This window comes from Canis lupus, chromosome X (genome assembly GCF_048164855.1).
Source record: "Canis lupus baileyi chromosome X, mCanLup2.hap1, whole genome shotgun sequence".
Classification (NCBI taxonomy): domain Eukaryota; kingdom Metazoa; phylum Chordata; class Mammalia; order Carnivora; family Canidae; genus Canis; species Canis lupus.
Window position 1 is genome coordinate 18,333,355 of NC_132876.1, and position 11,181 is coordinate 18,344,535.

The 11,181-nt window shown below is 45.8% G+C and overlaps 1 protein-coding gene across 2 annotated transcripts; it reads right to left on the minus strand.

Moving 5' to 3' along the window:
• Positions 1-6,397: 6,397 nt before the first annotated feature.
• On the minus strand, positions 6,398-10,562 carry LOC140628826 (small integral membrane protein 10-like protein 2A). Of its 2 annotated transcripts, XM_072818362.1 has the most exons (3): positions 10,001-10,541; positions 6,870-6,981; positions 6,398-6,509 (listed from the first exon to the last, which is right to left on the minus strand). In XM_072818362.1, the coding sequence occupies exons 1-3, from the start codon at positions 10,193-10,195 to the stop codon at positions 6,484-6,486; spliced, it is 333 nt and encodes a 110-aa protein (XP_072674463.1). In that variant the 5' UTR covers positions 10,196-10,541; the 3' UTR covers positions 6,398-6,483. The 2 variants fall into 2 exon arrangements, with proteins under 2 accessions (XP_072674463.1, XP_072674464.1); XM_072818363.1 differs by lacking the exons at positions 6,398-6,509; positions 6,870-6,981 and having other exon boundaries at positions 9,781-10,562.
• Between the last annotated feature and the right edge of the window lie 619 nt (positions 10,563-11,181).

The following is an 11,181-nucleotide window of genomic DNA, read 5'->3' on the forward strand; positions in this document are numbered from 1 at the left end:
AGAGTCATGATCAGCTTGCACTAATCATTGTGGAGGGCAATAAATATTGAAGTCAACTGCTTGTAACCCTCCTTCCTCCTCACGTAGAGAAGATAATATCGTATCCTGTGAAGATGAGGCTATTCCAAATCCACCAAGAAGGATTCAATGGTCATTTAATTCATAATGTGAGCCAGTAATGGCTGTCTATTCTGTGTTTGTGTGTAGACAGGGAGGAGCCACCTCACGGAGAACATGATATCCACCATCCAAAGATTCTGTCATCCTTCTAGATTGACTTAAGGCATGTTATCCAGGAGTCAGAAGTGAGATGCAAGGTTGGTCAAGGAACAGAGTTAAATGCAGAATGAGTGATAAACATTCATGAATTTTATTCCCTGGGCCAGGCTCAAGCAGCAGGCTGTGATTCTATTTCTGGGTTGTCTAATGCAAACTGGGCCCACATGCTACCCTGTGATATATGGCACTGAGGGGCTAGAACCCACTGGCATAAGGTAGAGGAAGAGATTCAAAAGTTCTAAACATGAGAATACTGTGTCAGATCCCATGAGCATCCTCCCCATTCACTCCCTAACTTTACCCTCCAAAGAAATTTAAGTGTCTGTCCTGTTACCTTTGCCTCAGGAAACTAGTAGGTGAGTGAAGCATCAGAAACTTTCAAAAGCACTTATGCTGACTGTTCTTTCTAGACTGAGGATGCTGGTGAAAAAGTAGATGCCATTAAAATGGGCTGTCTGGTTTGTAGCATGTTGCACAGAGACAAGAATAGAGTCTAGGTGGTGGCAGTTAACATCAGCAGCAAAGTGGGTATTGTTACTATAAAAGACATCTGGGAGTGTTCTGCCACACTGTTATGCACTGAACTGTGCTTCCCCAACCTCCTAAATTCATATGTTGAAGCCCTAACTCCTAAGGTGACTGTATTTGGAGATAGGGACTTCAAGGACGTAATTAAGGTTAAGTGAGGTCATAAGGATGGGCCCTTATCCTACAGGACTGGGGTCCTGATAAGAAGAAGAAGAGACACCAGAGATCTCTCTCTACACACACATTTAAAAAAGTCATGTAAGGACACAATGGGAAGGCAGCCATCTATAAGACACTGTTGGAAAGGAAGAATTTCCCTCTCCTTCAAGGGTCCTTCTAGATGGATTAAGAATCAAATGAACAAGAGAAAGGTTGACATGAGATAGGAGAAAATCACATATAATAGCATACCTATGGGGAATCCATACAGACATGGAAATTCCAAAGACAGCAGGCAATCTGAGGTCTATCTGTCATCCTGAACTAAACAGAAGAGGGTAGAGATCTGGGACTTTAGAGGAAAGGAATATACTTCATGGGGCAGATATTGGTAATTAGATGTTTGGCCTGCCATCCAGGTGGGTAACTCTGGATAAAATTTATCTCTGGTAATAACTCTTATTCTGGGAAAGACCCTCAATTTAGATTCTTCTAAGTAGTTAAAGAAGGGGCAAAACTTTCCCTTGAGCTTGCAGGGTCTCGGTGGCCTTCAGCTCAAAATAATTTCACACCAGAGTGGTCCATTTTGGGGCGGCCTGCCTTCAGTTTCTACAACAGAAAGAGTGGACTCACCAGAAACCAACTCTCCTGGCACCTTGATCTTGGACTTTGAGTCTCCAAAACTATGAGAAAATAAATGTCTATTTTCTAAGCTCCCCAGGCTATGGAATATCATCATGGCAGCCCAAACAGATTACTACACATACAGAGATCTCTGACTACAGATAACTAAGCTTGGAGTTCCCAAGAATGAAATCTTTAGACCATCTACCAAGGCCTTAGTTGATCTCTATAACCAGAAAGATGCTTAGGTATGGCCAACAGAGGCATCTAGCATTTGAGTCACCATACCAATCTAACAGCTAGAGGAATAGCTCCCACACAGGGCCCAGGCTTGAATCACTAATTACATAGACTTAGAGTCCTTAGAATGGGGAAACAGGGGATCCCTGGGTGGCGCAGCGGTTTAGCGCCTGCCTTTGGCCCAGGGCGTGATCCTGGAGACCCAGGATCAAATCCCACGTCGGGCTCCCTGCATGGAGCCTGCTTCTCCCTCTGCCTTTGTCTCTGCCTCTCTCTCTCTCTCACTGTGACTATCATAAATAAATAAAAATTAAAAAAAAAGACAGGTGAAATTGAGCAATAATTTTTAAAAAGATTTTATTTATTAATGAGAGACACAGAGAGGCAGAGACATAGGCAGAGGGAGAAGCAGGCTCCCTGTGGGGAACCTGATGTGGGACTGGATCCCAGGACCCTGGGATCACATCCTGAGCCAAAGGCAGTTGCTCAACCCCTGAGCCACCCAGGTGTCCCCTGAGCAAGAAATTTGTTGTTACATTTGTGAACCTTCCCCTTGGCCTTGCCTTGAAAGCACCTGTACACATTGACCTTGGCGACTTACAGCTGGGATCAGGACAGCCTTAAACCTTTCAGAGGCTAATTATCAAGTGCCTTCAGGGAATGCGAGCACTGAAGGACTCAGAATACTCCTGGAGGAGTACCTACTGCAGAGTAGACAGAGTGCTGATGGAGTTTAGGGGAAAAATGGAGCTCTTCCCTGAGTCCGCCACTCAGTAGGCCCAGTGAGACCCTGAGGTCCTTCCCCAGTATGATTCTACCATTCCTGGGTAGACTTCGCATTGGGCAGCACATGGCTTAGAGTATTTAGCTACTGTTTTTTGCTGTTTGATATTCAGCCTCTGGGTGTGCCCCCCTCAACTGTGGCTGAGAACCCTCTCAAAGGGGGGGGACATCTGAGTGTGCTTCTATGTATGTATGTATGCCCCTCATGGGACTTGAACTCATGGCCCTGAGATCAAGAGTCACATGCTCTACTGACTGAGCCAACCAGGCACACCCAGGTGTCCTTTGAAACCCATCAGACCAAGTCCTCAATCCTCTGTCCCCTCAAATGGCATGTTCCTTATCTGGCTGATAGCTTCCAGGGCTCCCCTGGGTTCTGTTGGTTCCTCTAAGCTCTGTGAGGGAACACATGGTGTGATAGAAAGCACTGAAGTTATCTTCTGCACGTCCCTGAGAGCTGTAGAGAGGCATGGAGTGGGAGGCTCCCCCCTCCCCACCCTTGACTTCCTACTCACCCTGTGGCTATAGGCTGCTCCAACAAGCCTTTTGACTTCAGACATCTCCAGCCAGAGACTCAAATCTGCCTCCTCTATACTGTCACATTGGCTCCCTGGCTCTTGGAGAAGAGGGTATAGGGTAGGGAAAGGGGCAAAGGGAGTCAATTAGAGTTCCTTCTCCTTATCAACAGAGGAAGTAAAATCCTTATGGGAATTGCAAAGAATTTTTTGCTGCCATCCAAGACTTGAAAAAGGAGATGTTATCTCTGCCACACACAGGCTACTGTGGACACACAGCTAAAACAGATTTTCCACCTGCTGTAGGCTCCCATGCTAGGAAGACTCCACCTTGGCCCTTAGCAGATACAACGGTGCCCCCAAAAGTTTGGGGTAAATCAGGATGCTATATGGAAGCTGTGGCAAGCCCTGATGAGAGAATTACAGCAGAGACTGCTAGTATGTAATGAATAGCATGAACCAGCAACCAATATATCGTGCTCTTTCTCCCACTCCCAAGACTTGCAAGACTAGGAATGAGGGGTGGGAATAAAGGAAGTGCTTCTCATCATGGCACTTGACCCATCTGCAAGTTTTACTTCTCATTACTTCTACTCTGCTGGTTTAGAGGTTTTAGTTCTCTAGGAGAAAAACATCCAGTATGGTTTGAAGCCGTGGTTCCACTCCATAAAGCCACTCTTAGTTCCTAGAGTCACTCAAAATCAGTGATCATGGTGTTTATGCTGTAAAATGAGGACAAGCATGAATATGGATGAGACTTAGGGTATTCCCTAATCCCCTAATTCTTCACTACAAGCCCAAGGGGGCACACGACAGAGTACTGCAACCCTACAAAGGATCATCTAGGGTTCAGACTTTTCAGGAATGAAGGAGAACATGGGATTGACAGAGAAATCATAAATGACAGGACCACCTCGTGGCTTTTGCAGAAATCAGGACTGTACCCTCTATCTGTGTGTCCCTGATGATTGTTTACTTGCTTTTTAAATTCTCTCACCTCTTCCATTTGTAAATAGGATAGCATGGTGGTGATGAATTCAACATTTAGGTCATGGTATTGCAGAATGTCAGTATCAAGTTGGGATAGTCGCAGAGCTAGAGCAATCAAGGATCATGACTGGGAGAACTTGAACTATAAACAGAGGCCCCAAGACCTCATCTCCAACTAGGATGACTAGGAATGCTTATATGTGTAGTTCTTGGTTGTACACTGAGCAATTAATTTATGCCAGGGGGGAGTATTTTTGGAATCCTATGAATGGAAGAAGGCTGTTTGTACCTGCTAGGAATTTAAGGAGGACAAGGTTATTATTCTCTACATTACTTTTCTATCTACTTAACACCCTATCTTTTGGGAACTGCTGAAAATTCCCAGGATTCATTACTCCAGGCCTCAGCAGTATTTAGGGTAGAAATACAGGTGATGGAAAGAGAAGGATTTTAAGTGAAGCTCTTAGATTCGCAGTAAAACATCAAAAGGGGGATTTCTGGTAAGTCATGTCTTGAAAGACAATGTTTTTTTTTTATTTATGACAGTCACAGAGAGAGAGAGAAGTCAGAGACACAGGCAGAGGGAGAAGCAGGCTCCATGCACCGGGAGCCCGATGTGGGATTCGATCCCGGGCCTCCAGGATCGCGCCCTGGGCCAAAGGCAGGCGCCAAACCGCTGCGCCACCCAGGGATCCCGAAAGACAATGTTTATAACTCTCCAACCACTTCTACCCCTACACTGGGGACAAAGATGCCAGAGACAGTCTCTTTAAGTTTCTGGAGAAGGGTGCCCATGCAGTTGTTATTCAGACCAGAACCAGTCTGAGTCTGAATGCAATTTAGGAATTGCGTCCAAGGAGGGGGGTTAAGGGTCACAAGAGAAGGCCCAGGCTGAGGAAGTCCCTGGTCTGGAATCTGCATCTGTGCCTCTCAAGTCAGATGATTGGTATTATCAGGAGAGGCCCTGGGAAGAGGAAATGATAGAGTCAAGGGAGAAAATATTTGGCATGTAAGAGAGGAGCCCCTTCCCATCTGGTGCTTTCAGAGAATTCCGTAGGAAAGTGTGAGTTAAAGTCTGTTGCTCTAGAGTAGTGTTAGCCATGCTCAAGAGAACTGCATCGAACTACAATAAGTCAATGTAAAGGTTGCCAGAGATATTCAGCTCTCGAAGGACTGATGAGCACGGAAGGGAGTAGGTTAATAAATCTGAGGATGTTGTAGCTACACTGCCTTTTTTTTTTTTTTCTGTGAGGTGAGAGAAATTATCCCTGCAATGAATTAGGGGAAATAACTTGAAAAGTGAAACACAAAACCAAAAGCTTGTGCTCTTTGCAAGTTAAAAATTATAAACTGTTTATTGTTTAGAGATGTATGCATTTGATCTTTGTTCATGGGCAAGATATGATTTCTGGGAAGAAAGTGGTATTTAATTAGTTACAGTTTCCACATTGAAACTGATTTGCTTTTATGTTGAGTATTTGGTATAAATAATGCTTTTAATATTTTATTAAAACAAGTTTCCTTGGTTAGAATTCAAATCCTCTGTAAGTGGCTGAGCTCTGTCTGAGCCTCTTGTATGACCAGCATAGGGCCCTGGCAGCACAAGGTAAGGCTTCTGGGAATCAAGGGTCTACCTTAAGCTTTCCCCAAATTCTAGCATCTGTGGCACCCACCAGATAATGAATCTTATACCAAAAATATAAAGTTCTCACAATTTAAATAAAAACATGATTAAAAACTAATCATCACCATGGGATGCCTGGGTGGCTCAGCAGTTGAGTGCCTGCCTTGCGCCCAGGGTGTGATCCTGGGGTTCCAGGATCGAGTTCCACATTGGGTTCCCTGCATGGAGCCTGCTTCTCTCTCTGCCTCTCACTTCCCACCTATTAGATTAATTCCACTTGGATAAAAGAATCCCTTATTTTTAAGGACTACATGGTACTCCTTTATATAGTTGTGCTATCTTTTTTTCAGATTTTATTTATTTATTCATGAGAGACACAGAGAGAGAGGCAGAAACACAGGCAGAGGGAGGAGAAACAGGCTCCATGAAAGAAGCTAGATGCGGGATTTGATCCTGGTAATCCAGGATCACGTCTTGAGCCAAAGACAAATGCTCAATTGCCGAGCTACCCAGGTGTTGCATAGTTGTGCTATTTTTTTTAGTTGTGCTATTTTTATTGAACCAAGCTCCTACTGTTGGGGAGGAAGTTCCTCTGACCCTCAAGGACCTTCTCCCCGCCCCCCACCGACCAAGAATCAAATTGACATGAGACAGATGAGCAGAAAGTCAAGTTTAATGGTGGACCAATGAGGAACCCACACAGACAGGAGATTACAGAAACAATGAGGCAACACAAGGCCTCTAGGAGCTCAGGAGAGGGGTAGGATCTGAAAAGAAAGGGGGAGAAAGACCATTAGCAGGAAGGGGAGAGATGTTTGGAAAACAAAGGTTGCTCTGTTATACAGATAAGTTTTTTAGATAAAGAGGATACTCTGTTCCCAGCTCTCTGCCTGGTAAGGGCAGGCAGTTGAGGGGGAGATAAAGAGCTTTTGCGGCTTCTACTGGGTTCTCAAAGCTTTTGACTCAAAGTGATGTTTATGTCAAAATGGCTCATCTTGGGGCGGCCTGCCCTGCATCCCTATACTAATGTGGGGGCATTTAGTTTAGAACACCTGCTCTTTAATATGACCAACACTAAAACATCAGCACCTCAGGATCCCTGGGTGGCTCAGCGGTTTGGCGCCTACCTTCAGCCCAGGGCGTGATCCTGGAGTCCGGGGATCGAGTCTCATGTCGGGCTCCCCACATGGAGCCTGCTTCTCCCTCTGCCTGTGTCTCTGCCTCTCTCTGTGTGTCTCTCTTGTGAATAAATAAATGAAATCTTAAAAAAAAATCAGCACCTCGTCTAAACATCTGGAGGCAATCGTCAAAGTGTCCATCAATACTCTGTATGATCTCACTTATACATGGAGTTGAAAAAGCCAAAAGAGAAACCGAGTAGGAGACTGGTTACCAGAGGGTTGGGGGCGGGGGCAGTGAGGAGATGTTAGTCCAAGAGTACAGACTTCCACTTAGAAGATGAATAAACTGGGACGCCTGGGTGGCTCAGCCTTTGACTCAGGGTGTGACCCCAGGGTCCAGGATAGGGTCCCACATCAGGCTCCTGCAGAGAGCCTGCTTCTTCTCCCTCTGCCTGTGTCTCTTCCTCTCTCTCTCTCTCTCTCATGAATAAATAAATAAAATCTTAAAAAACAAAGATGAAGAAACTTTAGGGATTTAAGTCCCAACGTTGAGATCAGTTAATATTCTATCATATACTTGAAAGAAAGTTACCAAGTAAGAGACGAATCTTGAATGTTTTCACCACAAAAAAACAGTAATTATGTGATGTGAAGGAGAAGTCAGCTGATGCTGGTGGCAACCATGTCACAGTTTAGAAGTGTATCAAACCAACAGTCTGTGCAGCTTACATTTACACAGTGTTATATATCACTTACACCTTGATAAACCTGGAAAACGGTTTTGAAAAATTGTGAGTTTTACAAAATAAATAAATGTATATTTTTATCTTAACTAAAGCACTGCAGAAATGTGCAATTTCAGAGTGAGGAGGTTCTGGGCTACTTGAAGATTACTGGCCACTTTAATTTTTTAATTTTTATTTTTTAAAGAGATTTTATTTATTTATTCATAAGAGACACACAGAGAGAGGCAGAGACACAGGCAGAGGGAGAAGCAGGCTCCGTGTGGGGAGCCTGATGTGGGACTCGATCCCAGGACCTGGAGATCATGGCTTGAGCCAAAGCAGATGCTCAACCACTGAGCCACCCAGGTGTCCCAGCCATTTTTATTTTTTTTAAGATTATTTATTTATTTATTCATGAGAGAGGGAAAGGGAGAGAGAGAGAGAGAGAGAGAGACAAGCAGGAGAAGCAGGCTCCATGCAAGGAGCCCAACGTGGGACCCAATCCTGGGTCTCCAGGATCACGCCCTGGGCTGAAGGCGGCGCTAAACCGCTGAGCTACCCGGGTTGCCCCATTTTTATTTTTAAAGCTTTTCCCTGGGGTCTAAGTTTGGTGTGAAAAGCCAAAAAATCGTACTTCATGGGACCGTTCAGGCACATTTGAGGCACATACACTCATGTGTATGAGGCACATACACATACATTTCTGCATATACACTTCTGCAGAAAGATAGGAAGGCAGAATCTCCCTGGCCTTGTCCCCATCCCCAGCTCCTACTCCCCCCACAAATTTCCTTCTACTTGAAGTCAATTCAGTTTTTATTAAGTTTTAATTTTTTTTTTTTTTTAAAGATTTTATTTATTTATTCATGATAGACACAGAGAGAGAGAGGCAGAGACACAGGCAGAGAGAGAAGCAGGCTCCATGCACCGGGAGCCCGACGTGGGACTCGATCCCGGGTCTCCAGGATCGCGCCCTGGGTCAAAGGCAGGCGCTAAACCACTGCGCCACCCAGGGATCCCAAGTTTTAATTTTTAATCAAAGCAATACATAGTTTTCAAAAAATAAAATAAAATACTAAAAAAAAGCATATAATGAAAAGTAGTAAATCCCTGCCCATCCTGCTCAGCTCAGTTTCCCAAGCCAGAGGCAAAAATGTTTACACCTGTTTAGCAGTTACGTCCTTTCTTCCTTAAGAACATGCTTTACTCTTTTTTAACTTGATAACATGAGGAATTTTGTCTTCCTGCTGTTCCAGCACCTCCCCCTCCCTCAGTATGGTCGAATCACTATTTTTAAATCTCCCATTAGCTACCTTGTTCACTTTAACAATATGATCCCTAAATCTGCCTTATTCTTTCAACTAGAGACAGAATCTGGACTTCCTGCTTTATGAGAATAGCGACCCCCCCCCCGCCCCGCCCACCCCCTGCCCACCCCCCGCGCCAGCCCAGTTCCAATTCCTCTTTTCCCTCCCACTTGTTGCCTGGACCCTGCACTGTGCAAGTGGCTAATGTTGCCATCCGGTTCTATAACCATCATGAAGTCTTCCCTGCTTCGCTGACAGATTTGGTCCAAAAATGGAAAACTGTAACTTCTGTCTCCGTCGAAGTGATTCTTCAAATATGGTTCAGTGCAAAGCAGAGCTGAACTGGATGATTGGTCTCTGCGGGCGCAGAGTTTTGCTGCACAAATTAGTGTGGGAGCGGATTCCCTTTCTCCCACTCCTGGCAGCTTTTCAAAACCCGGCCACAACTGAGGTTGCTTCCTCTCCGAAGCCTGCTTTCCTTGCACAGTTTGAGATACTTGTTTCCCTCTGTAGTTTCTGTTCGCCATTGCCTTGGCTTTGGGGATGAAGAAGCGTTTGCCCTTCAGATCACGTTGTTAATTTCTTCCAGCTTCTAACTCAATCCATCTATTGCTCATTCCGTTCAGTTGGAAGTCTGTTCACATCTTATCCTAATTGGGAAGATCTGCTTCCTAACGGGACTGTTGTGCTGTTCAGGTTTACCTTTCGGTTGAGTAACCTTTCCTCTTGTTCCCCCCGACCCACTTCTAGCATCCTGTGGCTCGAAGGTTCCTCCCGTTCTGGCTGTTTTACGTTTTACGGCTGAAAGAACTTCTCGAGTATTTCTGAAGACTTTCAGAGTTTAGAGTTCTTTCCTGTTCCTCTATCTATTGCCTGATGAATCACTTTTTCATTCTATGTGGCTTTTTTGGATATTCGGTAGACTTTCCGCAAATGATGATTTCCAGCCACCCGTGTACATGAAAAGATAAGGCAGGCAGTGGGGAGACTGCCCCGCCAGTCTGCGCGTGCTGTGCCCTAGGGCGGGCGGGCCGCTGGGTGGAAGCCAGCCATCCTTGCCACCCCCCCCCCCAAAGCCACAAAGTTAGTTGCTCTAAATATGTACCTGCAGGCGGACGTTGAGCATCACCGAGGCCACCACGTAGAAGTAGGGGAAGTTGGTGCGCAGCCGCCAGGCCAGGTCGAAGAAGATGATCAGCGTGCGCGTGAGCCCCTTGCAGAAGGCGCCGTAGGAGCCACGAGCCGCCCTGGAGCGCGACAGCCGCACCACCAGGCCCGATAGGGCCGCCGCTGCCGCCATCGGTCTGATGTCGCCTCCCAAACGAGTGCAGGGAGCTCAGGGCTTCCAGCCAGCAGTGCTGACCCACCGATCGACGGACCGAGGGATGCGCGCGGGGGCAATCCGCGTGGGGGGCCCACTGGGCTCCGGTAGATGCTAGCCGCGCTGCACCACACACGCTCTGCTTCCTGGCTGTTCTCGGGCAGCGGCAATCCGTGATTGTTGGTGCTTCGCCGGGCCGCCAGGCTGAGCTGCCTCGGGGGCGAGCGGTGCACTGTAGTGCGTGAGCCCCTGGATTTGGGAAGGAGAGGGGACCGGGCGCGGTGGGAGGACCCGAGGCTGGAGGCTGAGGAGGGAGGGAAGGAGGAGGGGCGCATGGCTTTCAAGGGAGACTGGGCTTTCTCCTCCTGGTGGTCCTTTTTAATGGAAGCAAAACGAAACTTGCTCCAAACGTTAAAAGAGTTCCTTCATAAACATGATCTTTAATGGCTTAGAAGCGTGAACCCATTTCCTGTTGCCTCAAATCCCTTTAGGAATTTTTTTTCAATCCTCAACTGTGAGCTAGTAGGAACACACAAAACCTCTTTATTTTCTCAACTGTAAAATGTGTGCCTTCTGCTGTAATGATTCAAACGACTTTGAAAATTTGGTTTTAGATCTTTAGTATTTTCTAATGGGAAAAGTTATGCAAACAAGCGGTTAGAAATTTTCAACAACACAAACAATAAGAACAATGGGAAGCCGATTCCCTGCTTAGTTTCACATTCTTCACCCCGCCCCCACCAGAACTACCATTCCGTTTACTGTATATACTTTCAGACTTGGTATGTTCATACAGTGCTCTTTCAGAGTCAATAATATATAACTATCTCACTCTCTTGGACGACTGATCACTACCCTAACATCTATGTTGCCTAATAATGTTCAATCATTTATTTAACCCGTCCCCTATTGATGAACATTCTAAATGTTTCCGGTTTTTCTTATGCCAAACATTGTCACAGGGA